Source organism: Pleurodeles waltl, chromosome 9 (assembly GCF_031143425.1).
Source record: "Pleurodeles waltl isolate 20211129_DDA chromosome 9, aPleWal1.hap1.20221129, whole genome shotgun sequence".
Classification (NCBI taxonomy): Eukaryota; Metazoa; Chordata; class Amphibia; order Caudata; family Salamandridae; genus Pleurodeles; species Pleurodeles waltl.
Genome location: NC_090448.1, coordinates 210,872,374 through 210,893,591, shown reverse-complemented (window position 1 = coordinate 210,893,591; position 21,218 = coordinate 210,872,374). Strand labels below are relative to the sequence as shown.

The 21,218-nt window shown below is 44.5% G+C and overlaps 1 protein-coding gene across 4 annotated transcripts in view; it reads left to right on the top strand.

The window, feature by feature from the left end:
* The window catches only part of FLNB (filamin B), a 455,875-nt gene that overhangs the window by 262,335 nt on the left and 172,322 nt on the right, over positions 1–21,218 (top strand). For all 4 annotated transcript variants that reach the window (XM_069206567.1, XM_069206566.1, XM_069206565.1 and 1 more), the window contains exons 16-18: positions 369–529; positions 3,839–3,929; positions 4,237–4,406. In XM_069206567.1, coding sequence (XP_069062668.1) covers positions 369–529; positions 3,839–3,929; positions 4,237–4,406 — 422 coding nt within the window. The remainder of the gene's footprint in view (positions 1–368; positions 530–3,838; positions 3,930–4,236; positions 4,407–21,218) is intronic.

Sequence of the window (21,218 nt, the reverse complement as noted above, 5' to 3'; positions counted from 1 at the left end):
TCTGTCTCACAGAGGCTCCCCTTGCCTGCTGCATGTAACCTTCGGGAGCCGGGGAAAGTAACAGAGACCACAGCGGCGACTCTGGAATTTCAGAACTGGCGCCCAAGGGCTCCAGCCCACTCGGGAAATGCCTGCTGGAATAAAAGTCCTGGCCGGCCCTGGTTTTAAAGATGCGGAGTCCATCTTTGTATTCAGCAGCACACTCATAAAAATTCTGCAAAATGTAAAACAAATCAGAGATTGAATTCCACATTTTCAGCCTACACATTTATGCGCTTTTCTCTCCTGCTGCGTCTTAAGAATTGCAAACATTTGTCGTTTTCACCGACCCTGCTGAGCCATTTATTCATGGTTTGTTTTCTTCTCAGGGGATGTGAGTGTTGGTATCAAGTGTGAAGCACGTGTCATAAGCGATCACGAGGAAGATATAGAATTTGACATCATCCCCAATGCCAATGACACTTTCACCGTGAAGTACATGCCACCAGGTGCCGGACGCTACACGATTAAAGTGCTATTTGCAGGCCAGGTTTGTAATATCAGTATGTTGGTTGTGAAGTAACATTTTTTACTTAAAATACTTATTCTGCATGATAAATGTGACCCAGTCTCCTCCGGTTACCCAGGTCCATGTATGAGTAGCCTGTCCAGTCTACGTTCTTTCTTTCCATTCTAGCCTTAAAACAGTGTAAATAAATGAATAATTAAGTGTATAGGCCCAACGATTTTAGGTCGAGCATAAACTTAGGGCCGCTTATATACTTTTAGTATGCCGACTTCTTTGGGTTTAAAGCCATTTCATTTGTTCGTTTCAGTGTTGTTTAAAAATTCTTGCTTTCCAGTGGTCAGTTATGCCTCTTTGTCACTTCTTTTTGTGGGTGAGCACACAGTGCTCCGTCCATTCTGTAATCTCTCTTTGGGCTTCAAACCACGCCCATGCCATGTCAGTCACTTACATTGATTTGTGGGCTTGCCTTCTAAAATCCGCTTGCTTTCATTTGTGAAAGGCATGCATACGTCATGCCTTTTCCGGTGTTTAGCCCACCTACACAGCACCGGTAAAGTACCAAAAACATACGAGGCTCGATGTTTTCAGCCTGGAGTCCGGACTACTTTATCTGTTTATTTTCCATGCAGCGCGATTGGGCTGCATTTTACAAAGCGCGATCGCGCTGCGTTTTTTTTGCTTTACAACGCTAATAGCACATGCTGTTGATAACCTCAGGAGAGTCGCCAACCAAGCACATAGGTTAGTTCTAGGTAAAAAGATGGCGAGAGGTGGTGTCTCCAAAATGGTGGAAAAGAAGTTGTGACTCTAGACCCAAGCACTTCACGGCCTCAATCTTGGTACCAAAAAACGTCCAGGCTTTGGATGTAAATTGGGCCTCTTCAAATAGAGTTCAGTTAGGAGAGGCAGCCATTTTCCTAACCATGTAGTCCAAGGAAGCTAACACCAGGGTGCCACAGTGAGAGGAGCAGCATGTCATAGGGCACAAAAGAGGAGCAAACTCCATCACATCCTCCCCTCAGAATTCAGTGGTGTCATGGCTTTGATGATAGTCCCCTCACAGCTACTGTGACCCTGCAGATGGCACTTCCAGAGGCGCTGTCTAAAACAGTGCTAGCACTGCTTCCTGTTTGAAGAGGCACCGCTTCGAATACCCACCACCGAAGCTTTCACAGGCGCAGAGTGCTTCCCCGTCACCCCTCTGGACTACTGTGTACAATGATCCATGCATCTTTTGTCACAGTCCAGTAATGTTTAACCTGCTCTTCTCTCTTCCTGCCCCAGGCTTCATGTAAATAATCCACTGAGTTCCCATGCATCATTTGATGTAAACTCTATGCATTATTTCTGATTGCCTTGGTTACTAAGAACGTGGAAAATAAATGTTAAGAAAATATCTTTCTGACCCTATCAAGTGGCCCTTTTCTCACTCCTGCTTCTACTGGTGTTTCTCTCAGTGCTTCACCACGCCTCCCTGTGTCTGTAGAAATATACATGTTTGATTATTTGGGTACACACCTCAAGGACTACATCTCAAAGTCAATCTTGGACAGTAACAGTAAAGACTCCATGGGCAGGAGATGTTTTAAACAGGAGTACTGTTGTTTCACAAACTGTGGCCATCAGGACCTGTTACTGCTTGTACTTATGTAACCCAAGTGTGTTGTCGTGACAAAAGTCTTTTTTTTGTATAAGACAACAAACAGGCAGGATCCATGCCAGGCTTGCGGGGTAAATACTGTGTAAATAAGTTCCATTATAAATTATTTCTACTTAATTTATCTTTTGTAGGTATCAAGAAACTCTGACATTGTTCTGGACCTACCTCGGATGCCCAAACAAACATATATTAGAATCCTTTTCATAGACTGAAAAAGTGCCAATGAACCGGCCCTGTAGGAGCCTCACTGGGCACCACTGGTCTAGGCAAAAAGACACTCTATCATCCAAACCCAGGCTTCCGACTCTACTCTGAGTGGTCCAGATGGCAAGGCCAAGACTTAAAATTTTGAGTAGCCACCCCAACAGAGCTAATTCTGACTTCAAAATCATCAATCAGTGCACAAATATATGCACTAAGGCAGTGCTTTAAATGAATTCCAGAGAACCAGCTGGTCTGTATTTCATTTAAAACACTGACCCAAGGTCACAGATGTTGCACCTTTGGAACCTATCCTGTCGTCCCATCTACTACTGAAGCTCTTTTTCACCAACCTGCACACATTTGAAGCCTCCTGTTCAGTTAAGCTGCCTATTCTGTTATTCTCTTTGTGTACAGTTAATGTTTGGACAGTATTGTAATGTAGATGAATCTTTCCTTTAAAAGTTCAACAAAGAGAAATATATGGCTGCACCCTTTTCTTTGTTCCCAACTCCTTTTCACCCCCTCATTCTCCTGATTAAATGCCACAAAGGTGCCTCTTTGTGGCTTGTTTGGTGCTATATATAACACTAGAGAGGGTTGCATCTCTAGGGTATCACAGCCAGTCTGTAGGAATGAGGCAAAAACACTCCCAAGATAGTGGCCTTGTTGTTGCCTCTCTCCTGCAGCGCAGGCCTGGGAGGGTTGCTGTGGCACCTGTAATATGTCCACTACACCTCTAACCAAAACACATCGATAAAAGACATTGCCATTTACAGTGCCGATAGTTCTAACTCTCATAAATGCGAGACCTATTGCATTTCAAATGCTTGTTCTTAACAGGTCGCCACTGCCCCTACTGAATAATACAGTTGCAAAATACCAAGGCTATTTAGTTTTGATTCCATCTAATATTAATTGTTCTATCACCCTTCACTTCCTGTCTTTTTATTTCACTCATGACTGTTCTTTTTCATCACTGCTTTCTATGTGTTTCTATGTGTTTCCTATCTTTTTCTTCCTCTTTTTTCCCCTCTTTTTTCCCCTCCCTTTTATGTTTTTCTCTCTCTTGTTCCGGAACAAAGCTAGATAGTGAGAAAACATTCCCACATCCCAAACTGAGTACTGATAATCAGCACTTGTAACCATCTGCACAAATTAAGCAGTGATTACAGATACCAGATTTGAAATAAGCTAATTTGATTGGATAAACTATTCACAGATGAATCTTGTCAACTTTAGAGAGCTGTGTTACACAACTATAATTTTTAAGGGTGAACGCATTTATTTAATATGATCATGAATCCCTGTAGGCGTTTGGCAAATTATACCAAGCTGCTTTTAATAACGCGGTGAGGTAGACGAGTACGAAACATGATACTTCATCGCAGCCTTAAAATAGATGCTTGCAGGTACATTTTGAACCTCTTCCCAGAATGGCAGACTGAAACAATGTTTTTGTAATACAGGAAATTCCATCCAGCCCGTTCCGGGTCAAGGTGGACCCTTCTCACGACGCCAGCAAGGTGAAAGCTGAAGGGCCTGGACTGAGCAAAACCGGTAAGATCTTGTCTCACTGTTTTGATGAAAAAACATTGTTTTGGAACAGGTACATCCGTGCAGTACATGCTGCAACAGAGCACTGCTTGGATTCTGTTTCTTGTGGACACATAGTGAAGGATAAGTGCATCGGGAGCCGAAAGACTATTTATGGACATATTGCAGTCTTTATGAGATGCGCTTGCTATGCGTTTTTAAGTCATGGACAGCACGTTCACTTTTCTGGTACCTGATTGTACGGATTGAACAGACCACCAATTTCTTGCATGCTATGTTTTGACGCGCTTTGCTTTGTGTCTCACCCCAGGCGTCGAAAACGGGAAGCCGACCCATTTCACCGTCTACACCAAAGGTGCTGGTAAGGCCCCAGTGAATGTAAACTTCAGCGGCCCATCTGATGGAGATGCGGTGAAAGACTTCGAGATTATTGACAACTATGACTATTCCCACACGGTTAGATACACTCCAGTGCAGCAGGTAAATACATGCCCGTAGCGAAGAGGCGTCTCAATATTTAATTGGTAAACAATACAGTTTGTCCGCAAAAATCTCGTCTTCAAAGGTGCTCCTCACTGCATCACTTGACTGTTGAGTCAGCTGTTTGTGCGGTTGCATATGTTGTTGCATCAGCTTAAGATCTGTGTCTCATATTGTGTGATTGCACAAGTTGTAGCACCAGTTACTTCTGGGGTGCCTGGTTATGCGTTCTTGGTCCCCTGTTTGTGTGATGCCACAAGCTGTAGCATCTCTGACCTGGGTCGCCCGCTTATGTGTTCTTGGTCCCCTGTTTGTGTGGTGCCACAAGCTGTAGCATCTCTGACCTGGGTCGCCCGCTTATGTGTTCTTGGTCCCCTGTTTGTGTGGTGCCACAAGCTGTAGCATCTCTGACCTGGGTCGCCCGCTTATGTGTTCTTAGTCCCCTGTTTGTGTGGTGCCACAAGCTGTAGCACCAATAACTCGGGTCAACCGCTTGCACGTTCTTGGTCCCCTGTTTGTGTGATGCCACAAGCTGTAGCATCAGTAACTTCTTGGTCTCCTGTTTGTACGTTCTTGGTCACCTCTTTGTGTGATTGTGCCAGTTATAGCATCAGTACATTTTGGGTCACCTGGATATATGATTGCACAAGTTGTAGCACCACGAACGCCTGGCCTCCTGTGTGTGTCCTTGCACAAGGTATACCATCAGGGTAAATTATGGTTCACCTGCATGTGTGTTCTGGTTTGCCGGTTTGTGTGGTGGCACAGGTTGTGGCATCAGTGCAGCTTATGGGTCGCCAATTTGATTGTTGTCGAAGTTAATTACCAATTTCATTCTTCCAAGATTAAAAGATGTGTAAATATATCAATGTATATATCTATACATGTGTGTGTGTTAGTGTGTGTACGCACATGTGCGTATGATGACTTGCTTAAAGGCAATATAGAAGGGTATAAATGATCACTTCTTACGTTTCCTACATCCTAGAGTTATACATGAAATCAAGCTCTCATTACAATTTCATGACGAGAAAGTTACCAGCAATGGCATCCGTTCTACTATAAAATGTGGAGACTGTTAATAATACACCAACCCTCCTGAAATCTTTACATTAGCAACCAAAGGATTATGTTAGTTTGCAGTGTTCCCCTAGTGTACCTGCGTGCCTGTATTTATACCTCCATGTCTGTTGTGATTAAAGAGTTGAAAGTTCCGATGTAATAGTAGAAAAATCACAGTAAGTGTGGAGTGCGGTTAAAACATCTGCCTAGTCGTACATTTCAAGTATACCATTTTAGAAAGTTGCTGAGATTTTGAGCAGATGCTGATGAGTTTTAAGCAAGCGACATGAATATAACTTCTGCCTAACAAGTGATGTGAAAAGATGGCTTACTTTGGTGCTCTCTAAGGGACAAGGGCCTGGGTATGTGAGAATAATTTTAAATGGAATCTGTTATAAAACTCAGATTCTAGACTTCATTTTAAACATAGATCTGCGTTCAGATTTGATTTGCTGGAAGAATAGTGACTCACCAGCCCTACAAATCACTTAGCTTTTAACCGGGAGGTTTGACATTTTGCAGCATTATATTTCACTGAAGGTGTTGAGCAGACCATGAAATCACCAGCTCGTTTTGTGAGTAATGGCCCAGCATTGAATAAAATGTGCTTTGCGTGGGTAGAAGCAGCCAGTGTTTTCAAAAGATAATTCCCTAGTGTTGGAGCTAGAAATAATATATTTTTTTTGTGCTCCTCTAAATCTTCCCCGGCCTCTGCATGTCACCCAAAAAGTCATCAGGATTCCTGTTTTTTTTCACTTCAAAAGTCCCTGTTTTGCAGATTTAAAAAATTGGCCTATAAACCCAGCCTCTCAGTTTCATCCATCTTTTTATCCTATCCCTGACCTCTTCACTCATTGAAAGGTAATTGGATTTCCATTCTAATTGTCCCTGGCTTTTTCTATGCTATTTTCAGCTACTTCCCAAAAGTAATGGAAAAGAAGCATAGCTCTTTGTAGAAGCCCATCAGACATAGAACTTGAAAAGTAGTTAGAGGAAAGGAGGGGAAATTAAACTTGCAAGGCTGTATATTCGGGGTGGAAATCTCAAGGAAGCAACACAAGATGTGTGAGGGATTAACCAGCACTCCAGAATATGGAGCTATTGGGTTTAATTTATGAAATGCCCTAAAAGTTTCCAACCACTTAACCGACACCAGCAAAAGTCGAAGGGATTATTGTGGGGCCTGCAGAGAGATTGAAGAAGCAGAAATAGAAGGTGGGTTTTCACTGCATAAATAAAGGGTGGAGGCTCAGCCGGTGTCCTTAATCTTGTTTTTAAGTTGATATCTCTACCTAGCACATCAATTGAGGGCAACCAAATGGCTAGCCACCATGGTGGTGCAAGATCTGTGTCAGGACTCAAGTGTGGAGAGATGAAGTATGAAGTCTATGTAGTTTGCCAGAAATGATGGAGATGCTGGCCTGCCACTTGTCCAGTAGCCGAGGTCAGCATTTCCGAAGCACGTGTGTTTCTACAGTTAGTCACGCCGAAGGGGCTCTCCGGGGTAATATATAGGTTTTCTTCACAGAAAATATGTTAAATAGGAGCCACCCATGGGCAGCAATGGGGCAGGCGTGCAATCACCACTTGAAAAATGTTTGGCGCTGACCAAAGAGAGCAAAAATAGCCTGACATATTGTGCTTAACATTTCTTTAGAATGAGCCTGCAGTATGAGAAATAGATTGGATGTGAGCTTTTGTTTATTGTAAAGGGAATACATGCCACCGATGCCCCATATGCACTGGTTAATGTACTGACACCCCACAGATGGTCAACATAGTGCTGAAAACCAAGACCTTAAGGATTTTGTGAAATGTCTGATGATAGTAGATTTTCTAAGTGCATGTTCAAGTTCTGAGTATGCTCCCCACAGGGGATGCACCCAGACCGAAAGGCTCAAAACTTCTTCCTTCTTAATTGTTCTGAAAGGATACAGAGTAATCTTGATGAGCCATTAAAATTTCAAAATTTCAAACTTGGTTGAAATTTATCTTTGGGCAATTTTAGTAACTGCTTTTACCTCTTGAGTACTTTTTTTCCAAGTCGACATTTGTGTTATTGAACAAGCATCAACAATAAGTTGGATGAGGCTGAGCCTCGAGGAGATGGCCTGCACCCCAGGGGTCATGCGGGTGTCCCCCTAAATGTCATGTTTAAATAAATCTCCCATTGAAGCTAAGGATAGGATGATGTTTTTGTAAACTATTTTTCTTCTAACATATCTCATTTGGATGCAGTCTTCATTGGTTCTTGTGTTTTGGAAAATAAACTCATCTCAACGCCTGCTGTAGCAGATGCCTGTTTGGGACGTCAGTCACATGTAAAAATCACATGTAGTCTAGAGGATGATACATGAAAACTATTTATATGGTTTCCAAGGCTGTCTCCTTGACATCATAAACAATGCTTAGTCAACAGTAGTTGCAGACTTCCTCTTCGTCAAAAACCATTACAAACCTCTTCCAGGTTTGGACATATTTGACTAACAGGATTGAGATGTTTGAAGGAAAACCACGAACAGTGTGGCGAAACAACAAACTTGTAATTTCAAAGTTGTTTTAAGCTCTTCAGTCTGGTGACATTAACCTCCCCTTAATTATCCAAATAAGATAGCTCAGTGGACTAATGCATCAATTGCAGAGATCTTTGTGCAGCTCGGAGATCACACGTTCGAATCTGAGCCAGTCCACTCAGCTTTTCATCCTTCATTGGTAGACAAAATAAGTTCAATTGTTTTGTATAATGATTAAGACCTGTTGTTAGCGCCTAGAGACCAAACGAGTGGTATAGCGCGCTATATAAATAGGTATAACCTTTCCGCGATAACTTAATATCGTGTAGTGTAGTCAATGGAACATGATGTCATTGTCTAAATCCATTTACTACACTTTCCTTTGTAAGAAGGAGTCTGGCCTTGCACAAGGGAGGCTCTTGTAGCTTATGTTCCATCCAGACTACTGTAATGGCCCTTCACCAAAGCCGGGCTTGTGGTATAAAAGCGCGTTGTGGCACAGGAGGAACACCACGATGACGGACCTCGATACTGGACTTCCTTCTGTGCATTCTGGTTGCCTTGGAATTTCTGTTTTGCTCTCTGGTTGTAAACGCGCTTGGTTTGGCTCCAGTAGGTGGATCACGTAGAAAAAAAGACTTCTATCACGTTTGCTGCTTTGTCATTTTTATTTGAAATGATTGGGTGAAAGGCCAGGCGTGAGGCTGTGTGGAGACTTGTTCTGCTTTTATACAGTGCTAGCAGAACCAAGTCTAACAGCTCTCGGATGTGTAAAATTAAACCACGACGCAGTCCTTCCAGTTCTGAACTACATGCGGCAGGTGATCTATTCCACATGTGCCTTGTATAGTTAAAAAAAACAAAAAAAACATTTATGAGTGGTAACGTGCGTTGAAAACAAAACCCCGGCCTTCAAAGGTTTACTGCATCCAGACAGAACTCTTCTTAATAAAATGTTTAATCGAATCCGGCGATTTAAAAAAGAATGAATTGTAGAACATCGTATACTAAAACTGAGGACGTTTCCAAGTGAAACTCTTTGGCAGTAAATCCTTTGTAGTTCAGCAGGAAAATGCAAATTAGTGCCTCACAAAGGGGTATGGGAAATCTCAGAAAATCTCAGCTAGGAAAAAAGGGTCTAGAAAGGCAAAACGACGTTAATGTATAATACCCTCCCAGCCTGATATGAACTTGACGGGGTGAAACCAGTACACTTAACCAGAGCAATCAATTTTAGTAGACGGAGCACACGCAGGGCATTAATCTTTGAAAGTGTGTATATTGGCCTCTGTGTGCAAGGCGGAGGGCAGGAGGAGCACATGAATCATTGCTTGGAGAAACTGAAGAGAGAATGGGGCATGCCCAGGGCTGGTCTGCCATGAATGGGGCTTTATTTGCATTAAAGGGAAAGTAGCAATGTACAGAAAACGAGGATCTGGGGAGTGGAGGAACAGAGACCACTCTGTACCCACCACTGGGATGTTTTATATATTCAATCAGTCATCAATCTTAGGGTGTCGTCCAGTCTGTAGATTTGATTGTTTGCCTCACATCATTGCCTGTAGGACTTATGAGAAAGTTAAACCTGGGGAATTTGTTGACAGTGATACTCAACAGTGAACTTGTAACTCGGATGTAATAACCACGTGCAAGGCGAGATAGTTAAGGCCGCAGTAAGGAATCGCCTTAAGTAAGGCATCGTAATTAGTTGAATATGTTTATAATTGCTGTAAATGCACTGATTAAGTGTAATATCTGTTGCTATTGAAAGAAAAAAGTTGCACATTTTGATAAGCGATACAATGAGAAGGTAATTTCAGAAACACTTAGACTGTTTAATTTGTAAAGTCAGTTTTGTTTGTTCCATATTTCAAAAGAACTTTGCAAGGTGTTGCGTATCTTACTTGGAAAGAATTGCATTTGAGGCACCTAATGACATCCCAGGACATGGACGTAGATTGGGTTTGGTTTTGCAAAAATGGGCCATTTAGTGCTGGCCAAGTGCTCCCGAGTGGCATACATGTTGTAACAAAAGTCCAAGAGATCAGACAGCACCATATATTCCTTGGCTAGTGCTGAACCAGGCCCCCAGGGTGCTAGAGGACTGTTCCACTATCAGGCCCCACCACGGGGTGGAGATGAGAACCTGTACAGCGAACGGGCCGTGACCTGGCACACAAGCATCATGAAAAAGTAGTGTACAAACCCCCCAAAATGATTAGTAGTGTGAGACAGAATTCGAGGGTGCAGACATTGAGGCCAAGCTTTACCTGCCTAGTGATGCTACCTTTCGGTGGCTGATCAAAAACAGCTGATTTCTCAGTGTTTAAGTTCAGTAGTTTGGTAGAAAGGTAAGAGGCAGGAGAAGGGGCATGCCTGGGGGTGGGAGAGAGTTGACTTCCAGCGGGCCCTATTGGCTGGCTGATGTCCTCTGAGGGAACCAGCCATCACATATGACCGTGGACTAGAGGAAGGAGAGGAAAGATATGCATCCTTCCGGTCCCAAATGTTGTGGCACCAACATGCTGGCTAGCTTAATGTGAAAGGTGTCTCCTCTTCCTTATGCTGGATGGAGATACTAAAAGGAACATTGAAGGGAGCAGAAACACAAGAGATGAAAAGAGGTTAATGTCGGACTTCTGATGTATGCACCTGAACAAAGCGAGAGTACTTTTCCACAAAGGGTCTGGTGTCAAATCGGTAACGACAAGAAGACAGAAAAAAATAAGCGAAAGGCTTAGATTCCAAGCCCAGAAACCCCCTAGAAAGGATATAGTTGTGGAACCTCTGGTGTATGTTTAACAAAAAACTAAGGAGCCATCACAAGTTCATATTCGAGCTGGAAAGGGAGCTAATAACTTCAAGCAGAGCAAGCTGAAAGAACTGTGAAGGACCGGAAGTGAGAACATAAAGACATGCTGTCACTCCTGAAGTGAGTGGAAATAGGCATGGAAGCCACTATCAAAAAGAAATTAGCACTGTCCTGCAGGGTGGAGTTATTGGAAAACACTGTCAGAATTAACCAAATCAGAATTCCACGGCTTTTGATGAGTGCGTAGGGTGTCGACCCATTGCTATTTATCACCGGTGTGAAGAGATATGACTATATGCACAAGAACACCCCGTCGAAGCAAATTATTGTTATCGTCCTATCCAACAGTGCGCCAGACGTGGATCCTTCCATAATGACTAAATTGGCCAACGTGAAGCATAAGGATAGAACTCTGAAAAAGGCCAAGAAGATCAGTTGACAAGTGCCTGAGGGGCAGAGACTTCAGAGCTGGCACCCGAAATGATGGAACGCAAGAGCCTAAACAGCACTAAAAAGTGGTCCATGTAGGCATGCTGCAGTAGCATAGGCTCTGGGTGCTTCGAGAGGAGAAAGAGTACACCCTCTGGGATACAGACAGACGGAGTCTTTGCTAAAAAAATTATAGAAAGGACCATTTGCCTTTTTTAAAGTGTAATGTATTAACTGTTGTGTTGGTAATTGTTTGTAACTTTTAACGTATAATTGGTTGTTGTAATGCAGTCTGTTGTTATTGTGTTTATATGAACATTACAATGTCTTTTAAACTATCAAATAAATAGATAAAATTAACAAGATACGCCCTGTTGAGAGACAAACTACTGATTAGCACTGACCACAGGCTGTTTACTCTTAAGAGACATTTCTGATCTCAATAGGCACACAATGTTCTTTTAGTGAATGTCTTTGATTTTGTAATGCCCGAGTTTGTCCACCCTCTTAGTACTCACCTGGTGCTGCCTGCCACTGTGTCCAACAGTAACGCAGGGGCTGAGCTGCCATTGGTGCAGCAGTTGCAGTGGCACACAGGCCCAGAGCCTTGAGCAGCCCATTGAATCCTGATAATTGCTCTATATACTACCCTAGCAGAAGTCAAAGGAGTCATTTTCATAGCTTGCACCAGGACCAAAGGCATCCTTGCAACACTACTTGCAGTCATAAGGCTATATATTTGGCCCCCACTGTATGTCCAGGATCCTATCCACTATACTTGCCAAATGCAAAAACACAAGGTGATGAATTAATCTCATCCACTGGTGATTGCTCAGGGCTGCATCCCAATCCATTGTTGCCCATCATGCCACCTCAGTTTGGACCCAGCAATATGCAAATCAGCCTTGGACCTGCTCCTCATGGGAACAGTCCAGCCCAAACTGCCAGACCAGGTCCTCCCTGAATCAGAACATAAGCAACCTAGAATCGGTTTCACCCTAGTTAGGGCTCTTTAGCCAGGTATAGCTTGGTTCCTGTGGCACACTAAGCCCAGGACCCACATCTGGGCATACATGGCTCACTTAGGACAGCAAGTGCAAAACAACAAGGTGATGGATGGAGTGCTTTCAATAATGTCAGCCACTGGCAATCGCTCGGGCCACATCACCTTATACTCACATATGCTTACACTACACATATGGGAGAGATACTTGCTTGACTAGTCTGAGTTATTTACTAGATTGTTTTTTAATTAAGTAAACGTTTGATGAATTTAAAAAAGACATTCACCTTCTCCCTACTATATTCTTTTTAAATTCAATGTTATTTGATGATGCCTAATGGTGCTTCAGCTATATTTTCCCTTTCAAGTGGTGATAACCCCTTGTTCCTTTCTGTATTCTCCAAAGTTTGTGGGGCTATTGGGAATATAATTTATTGCCAGAATCCTTGTTCCAGTTTACCAGCCTGATGTAGAGCTTGATGGGCAGGTTCTCCATCACAAATGTTATGGATATTCCATTTGTCTTTTTACAAGTGCATTATAACCTTATAAACTTTAATAAGGCGATCAGAATCTCCATTATATTTTGACAGAGTACCAGGCTGCTAAACTCTGAATCAGGTCCTAAGTGTCTTCTCTGATTCCATGTTTGGTAGGGCCATATAAAACAGAAAGCGAAGCCTCTGCCAGAAGTGCACGTGGAGAAGGTGGGAGGTCATTATTGTTCAGTATTGATGGGTTTATCATTTGTTACTAGTCCCGAGGTGCTTAGGTTGCAACCTATTCTTCACCACGTTATCACCCTAAGAAAAGGTCTCAATAGCCAATGAGGGTATTATTTCGGAGAGATTGGATTGTGTGAGCTTCCTATGGAGAGGAAGAAGTCTTTAGTGATGAAAGTATCACTTCATGGAGGCCTCATTATTAGTGTTGCTACACACGTCTCCTGTTTTCTTTTGAAAGGGAGAGATTGATGTATTTACATTTTCTTCCAAAAGATTAAAGAAGGAAGCCCTGCTGTTTAAAGGGGGGCACAGAAATCCGTGGTCCGGAGTAACCTTCACTTGCTGGCCACCATCCTGTATGATTCACCCTAAACATCGCAAAACACTCCAAGTCTGCAGGTCTCCAGGGCATATAATTCATTACCAGAATCTGTGTTGCTGTTTACTGGTTTATTACAAGAACAGTATAATCCTGTGGCCCCTGTGATAAGGTAGACAGGATAGTTACCATGTTTGTAATGCATCCAACAAACTCTAAATCAGTCTTTGAGTTCATTTTGATTATTTTGATATTGTTATCAGTTTTAGTCATGGAGTAGATCCAACACTTGTGTAGTATATCAACACAAAGAATTTATGTAAATACCCCTCAACCCGTCTTTTTATTCTCGTGAGCCTTCTCATTCTGCCTGTGTCTCTCTCACCCTTTTACTCCAGGTCTGTCCTTGTCCCACAGACTCAACACTGTTATGTTAAAGGAACCAAGGGGTTATTCATACAGGGATTATCCTTGACTATGCCCCTGAAAACGTGATCTAATGGCTAAGTTGCTCGCTGTGGAGATAAGCGTTTTAATTATTGCTTTACCACTTGACCAAAATTAACAATCACGGGAAAGCACTTGGGGGCCATTACGGTTAGGCAGCATTGGGACATTCACCAAAATTATTAGATATACCTTCCATGCGGTCCTCCATTCTCCCACATTTAGATGTTAGTTAAGGATATGTTTCCAACAGCACCACCACAAACAGCAATCCCTTTCTGCTGCTCAACCACCTGTAAGAATGTTATTGGAGAAGGTGCCTTATACAGGGCATTTCATTTTTTGTGAGCATGATGGTTTTGGACAGGAAAGAACTAAACAACTCAAATGCGCTTTGATGAATCTTAAGCGCATAAGGGACAATTTTTTGTGTTGTAAAAATTTGTGTTGTAAAAATATGCCCCATTTTTGGGGGTTTGTCTTTTAGAAGCAAGAAAAATGGCTAACTCGTTCACCATGTTTCTTTTGTTCCTGGTGGGCCAGCAGCATTGCTGTTTTTGCTGAAACAGCTCCCGCCTTGTGGGAGGAAGCAGTTTTTCTCAAAAAAGCAGCAGACTTGGCAGTCACCTCCGTGGTGGGGACAGGCTGTAGCAGGGCTGGCGAAGGCTGTGCCTGCTCTGTCTCAGCTGTTTGCCTCTTTACTTCCTTCTGCCTTAGGTCCTTTAAAAAAATGGGAGTTCTTTCACACTGACCAGGCATTAGCAGTAAGTACTGTGTGTGTGTGTGTGTGTGTATTTATAGTCAATATAAATCTTTCTCTTTCTATATATAAGCGCGCACACACACACACACACACACACAGGTTCCTTACTGCTAATGCCCAGTCAATGTGAAATCCCTCCAAATTTAGTTAAAAAACAAACAACATTTTCCACCAGCTTGACAAGGCCGGACCTACTACCTTTCCAATGTGTGTGTGTGTATATATATATATATATATATATATATGCATATATATATATATATATATATATATGTAATAATTGGAAAGGTAGTAGGTCTGCCCTTGCCAAACAAATGCAAAGGCTATTATTATTTTTTTATTTTTCCACTGCACATGTATGCAAAAAAAACTAAAATGAAATAAAAAAATAAACCATGCCACTGCCTAAATGGTGGCCAATATGCTTCAACACAAAATTTATATTAAAGAAAATAACCATTAATGCCCATCAGGGGGGAAATATGATTCTCTTTGGTGCAAAGTAAAGGTGCTGTAGTCTTTGAATTGGCTTTAAAAAAAGATAAAGAATGGACATAAATAAGCATTGGCAAAGTAAATCAGTGGCTCACCAATTCTGGTACTGAAGTGCCCTTTTTTTTGGCAGATGCGCACATATGATGAGGCTAAAAATGCTGTCACTCATGAACAATAGAGCTAATGACTTTAGTGGGGTAGCCCACTGCCTTTTGGATATAAATAAAGTAATCAATTGTTAGTTTTTTTACAAGGCAGGCAAGATAGTTAAAGCTTTCTATAGGCCAAACATACCAATTGCCATTCCCATAAAGACACTGTGGCAAATTCCTTGACCTCTTGGCTACACATCTTTATCAATGTTCCATTCCACCCTGCTCTGCTAGCCTAACAATTCACCTGAAGGAGCTTGAATTGAGTAGGGAAACATTTAGAATGATCTGTGTTGTCATTAAAAATGAATCAATGACTTTCTTTCTCACAGACAATTCTAAGTAAAATAACACACTCCAAAGTATTTGACACACTTCCCTCACGACAGTGCCTTGAGACTTTTTGCCACTCAGTAAATTCTGTAAGCGTGGAAATATCCTCTACCTCAAACTGTGCTGAATGTTTTTATTACCTAGGCGCTGCTAATTTATGAGTCTACTATTTGACATGCTGCAGAATGCAAAGGGGATTTTAACGCACGTGTAACTATTGCACGGACGTATACTTTTTATGTATTTATATATTTAAAGGTTTTTTAAATATCCTTCTAAACTTGTCTTCTTTGCACTTTCATCAGCCTTTGAGCTGTTTGCAACTCTGATGTGTGGGTTTCTAGGTGTGTTTGAGCTAGAGACTATGGTATCCCAGTATTGTTCTTTTTTACTTGTTCTCAGATGTGCATACGTTATAAGATCTAGCCCAGGCATATTAAAATATTTTTTTGTGGTTGCAAACTCTGCGATTCACAAAATCACTGGGTTTGCGTCCCAGAAAGAAAAAGCTCTTTTGTTCTTCGAAAAAGGCTTTATGAATAGCAAAATAAGTTTCCAAATTTCAATAAGGAAGGGGCATAAATGGTGCATCCCCTCCTTTTTTTGATTAGAAAGGAGGTGTATCAATGGATTGCAAACAATTGTGGTTGTAAACCATTGAAATGTTACTGATTCCTTAAATGGCATGGTAACTGATTCGCAGCAATATACAGCTTCCCCATTGGGAATCATATATGATAGAGACTTATAGCTGCAGATTCCTTACCTTAGAATTCCCTGGCATCAGCTTGGAATCCTGAACTTTTGCTGAGCAATACCTTTGCGCGTGCTGTCGGGTGGCGCCGTTCGTATCCGCGTGGCATTGTCAGCGTCGTTGGAGTCCTTCATGATGTCATGGTCGCCTATAAAGGCACCACTCAGGGGCGTGTAAGTCCGTTCTTTTCCTTCCACGCCAGTTAACTTAGATCTGGAATTGAGCTACCCTCTGTATTTTTTGACATGCCTTTTTTAACTTTTTTGTCGGAGACTTTTTCTAGTCTGTCTAGGATGTCATCTAGGAAGACTGGGTTTCAGCCGTGCGGCGTCTGCCACCGTGCCATGTCGGTGAAGGCCCCCACAAGGTATGTCTCTGGTATCTGGACCGAGACCATGACTCGAAGTCCTGTTCCAACTGCCGGGCCATGGCTCCGAAAGCTTTGAGGGGGCAGTCCCTGAAGCTCATGGCAGCCTGCCAGTCGACATCGGTCAGTGCTACTTCTCGGAGGTCACGGTCTTGTTCGAGGAGGAGGTTGCGCGACCACTCCAGGAGCCCCAAGTCCTCTTCATCTCACTCGAGATCCTCCAGGCAATCAGGGAAGAGGCACAAGAAGAATAAGAAGTCCAAGCGAACATCGACTTTACCTCGCCCGTCCGCTGACGAGTCATGTCAGGAACATTGACGTTCTGAGCACGGTTCCTCGAAGCTGATGCAAGGGCTGACTTCGAGCCTCCCCCCCTTTCCGGGAGTTGGAGAGACCCAGCTCAACTCAAGAAGTTTTATGGGGCCATGCATCTCGTATTTTAGTGGGTTACCTCCGCTGGTGTGCCTTCCGGCCCCACGGGGTCGGCAGAGGCCCCATCAGGTTCCACACCAGCTGCTTTGTCCTTGGTGCCGATGGGATCTCTTGGATACGATATTGGATCCGGAACAATGCCGAGACCACACAGTCTGCCTTCTTTGGTGTTGTTCCCAATGTTGGCGCTCCCTGCGCCACCGGTGGTGTAAGCCCCATCCTCATACCTGATGATCTGGAGCCAGAATGGCATCGTACAACACCGATTCCGGCGCCGATGGCTCCATCAGGGGCGAGATCATTGCCTCTTGAGTATCTATTGGAGCAAATGGACTGGTATGAGGAGTTAAAAGAAGCCAGTAGACTGGACCCCTCTCTAGATACGGGCATGCTCTCACCTCCTACCGTGGCTATAGAGGTGGCAGCATCTTATCCTATAGTGGTGCTTAGGGCAACTGAGGTCTTGGACCTAGATCTGCCTATGGTACCAGTCAAGACTAACCTCCTGACAGAGGTGCGTCAGGTGGGGGTTACCACGTCGGAACCAATGTTACCCTTTAATGAAGCCCTCACTGATGTCCTGCTGGGGGTTGCGGCTCAGACCCAGCACAGGGGCTCCTGTAAATAGGACAGTTAGCCACCGCCGTCGCTCAGCTCCAAATGATCCTAGCTTTCTCACCCAGCGTCCCACCGTGGAGAGCTTGGTAGTCCAAGCCTCCACTTCCCATGGTGCCTTCCCTTCCCCTCCCCTGGATAGGGAACCCAAGCAGCTAGACCAACTTGGGAAGAAGATGTTTTCTTCCTCCAGACTGGCATTGAGGTCCGTTAACACCTCATGCCTATTGGCTCATATTTTTCCCATACTTTATGGGATACAATGGTGCAGGTGCTGCCTCAGGTCCTGGAGGGTGTGCAGGATATTCTCTCACAAGCAGTCAGAGATGGGAGAGATGCAGCCAAGTTTACGATTAGGTGTGGTTTAGACAAGACTGACTCGCTGGGTAGAGCGATTTCGTCAATGGTGGCTCTTCATCGCCATGCCTGGCTTCGTACATCTGGCTTTTCAGGGGATGTCCAGACAAACCGTATGGACATGTCTTTCAATGGGGTCCACCTTTTTGGTGAGAAGGCAGACTCGGAACTGGAGCATTTCAAGGATTCTCGGGCTACAGCCAGGTCCATGGGCCTCTTGGCGACTCCTCACCAACAGTCTGCTTTTCGCCCCTTTTAAGGCTTTAAAAAGGGTGGGGCACCACCCCACCCACAGACTAGCCACCATCCGCTATCAGGTCACCATCCTGTGTGGGGACAAGTTTGTGGTACCTCAGATTCAGAGGGTCTGGCCAGAAGTCATCCACCACCCAGCCCCCCTCCACCACAGCGCCCAAGTCCTACTAGTGTGATTCTGCAAGACCACACGTATGCAGTTGGAGGAAGGATTAAATTTCATCTCCCTCACTGACAGTCCATAGCATCTGATAAATGGGTCTTGCAGATCATACAGAAGGGCTATTCCCTCCCCTTCCAGTCTTTCTCTCCCTCTATGCCTCCATTTTAAAAACAGCTGATGGAGGATCACTTAGGCCCTCCTAATGAACTCGGCGAGAACACCCATCGAGTTCTGAGCTGCCGGTCTAAACACAGATCGCCAGCCTGTTGAAGATTCGCTGGCCCAATAAACAACATTCGGTTTCCGCTCACTGGCCCAGCGGAATGCAGGGCCGGTATATTGCCGATAGCTCTACATGGAGCCATCCGCAATGTAGCAGTGCGGTGGGTGCAGCAGCACCCGTCATGCATATCACTGCCCGTAAATCGGACAGTGACATGCATGACAGGGCTGTGCACTGGGGCCCCTGTACTGCCCATGCCAGATGCATGGGCAGTACAGGGCCCCCGTAGGGGGCCCCCATGGCCCCCATTCCACCATCCTTTCCCTGGCGGCCTAAACCGCCAGGGAAAGACTGGGGGAATACAGGTTCATTATCCAGTGGGCAGCGCTGCCCTGTTGGATAAGGAACTCCACCATCTCCAGGCTGTTTGTGGCAGCCTCCCTGTGTTTGTAATATGGCAGTCCGGACCGTCATACCGGTGGCGGTTAATTTTGCCACCGCCAGCATGGCGGTCCGGACCACCATGTTCTTAATGAGGGCCTTAGTCTTCCTCCGTGAGGAAGTTATGGCTTTCTTGGCCAAGGGGGACATAGAAAGGGTCCCAATGTCAGAAGTAGGCAGTGGTTGTCCTTCATGCTACTTTCTGATTCCCAGAAAGAACAAGGGTCTTTGCCCTATTCTAGATTTGCAGGACATCAATCTCTTCCTCAAAAAGGAGAAATTCAAGTTGCTCACTCTGGCTCAGGTCTTGTCTGCTGTAAACCAAGGAGACTGGATGGTAGCGTTGGACTTACGGGATGTGTATTTTCATATCCCCATCCTGCCTGCCCACATGCGCTACTTGTGGTTCAACGCGAGCATTTTCAGTTTACTGTGCTCCCCTTCTGCCTCACCAGTACCCCTCGGGTGTTCACCGAAGGGATGGCAGTGGTTGCAGCTCATCTGCGCAGGTTAGGGGTTTCAGTCTTCCCCTACCTCGACAACTGGCTGTTGAAGGCAGGCTCATCCCAGGCTGTTGTCTCCCACCTCCAGACTATGGTGGACCTCCTGCATTCACTGGGGTTCACTATAAACGTTCCAAAGTCACACCTGACTCTTTCGGAAGCTCCCTTTCTGATGTTTTGGCCTCTAGCCTGGATTTCGGTGAGGCAGACTGTGAGGCTGTTGGGCTTCATGGCCTCCTGCATCCTGTTAGTCAAGTATGCCAGAAGGCATATGAGGGCTCCGCAGTGGTACCTGAAGTTCCGATGGGCACAGCATCAGGTGAATCTCAACGACACGGTTCAGATCTCAGAGGGAACTGCATAAGATTTGCAGTGGTGGTTAGTAAACTGCGATTGGGTCAGAGGCAGACTCCTCTCCCTTCCCCAACCAGATCTCACAGTAGTGACAGATGCGTCACTTCTGGGACGGGGAGGCCATCTGGGAGAGGTGGAGATCACAGGCCTCTGGTGTCTGGTGGAATCCAGACTCCACATCAACTTGCTGGAGCTCCAGGCAATCCGACTGGCATTGAAAGCATTTCTTCCTTTTGTGAAAGGGAAGATGGTGCAGGTGTTCACAGACAACACCACCGCAATGTGGTACTGCAACAAGCAAGGCATGGGGGGTCGTGGACCCTTTGTCAAGAGGCCCTGCATTTCTGGACATGGCTGGAGCAGCAGGGCATATGCCTGGTTGTTCAACACCTGGCAGGTTCTCTGAATTCCAGGGTAGACAAACTCAGCCATCGATGCCTAGCGGATCACGAGTGTTGTCTCCATCCGGAGGTGGAACAAGGACTCCTTCAGCTGTGGGGAGAGCCTTGGTTAGATCTGTTTGCCTCCGCAGAGAACGCTCAATGTCAGCAGTAGTGTGCGTTGGAACTTCCAAGTCGGCACTTGCTTAGAGATGCTTTTCATTGCTAGTGAAGTTCAGGCCTCCTGTACATCTTTCCGCCCATACCACTTCTACCCAGAGTGCTCAAGAAGTTTAGGAACGACTGGGCGCAAGTAATCCTGGTAGCTCTGAACTGGGCACAGAGAGTCTGGTATCCTGAGCCTCTGAAAATGAGCATTGATCCTCCGATCAGGCTGCCTCTTCAGGATGATCTTCTGTCGCAGCAGCAGGGGAATGTTCTCCACCGGAACCTGTCAACTTTGCACCTTCATGCGTGGAGATTGAGTGGCAACAGTTGATGGCTTTTGATCTTCCTCCCGAAGTCTGTAAAGTTATTCTAGCAGCCTCCACTAAGTTGGTATACGCCTGCCATTGGAAACGCTTTGTATATTATTGTACAGAAAGATCTATTGATCCTCTTTCTGCTTCTATCTCTGAGATCCTTTTCTTTATCTTATCCCGTACCCAACTGGTATCTGCCTCGGGTACTCTCAAAGGCTATCTTTCCGCCCTGTCGGCGTTCCTTCAGCTGACCGATCAGACTTCATTATTCAAATCGCCAATTGTAAATAGATTTCTTAAACGGCTTGTGCATATGTATCCTCCTATGCCCTTTGTCACGCCTCAGTTTGACTTGAATCTGGTCCTCACTTTTCCCATGTGTGCTCCCTTTGAGCCACTGCACAACTGTCCTCTCCAGCTGCTCACCTTCAAG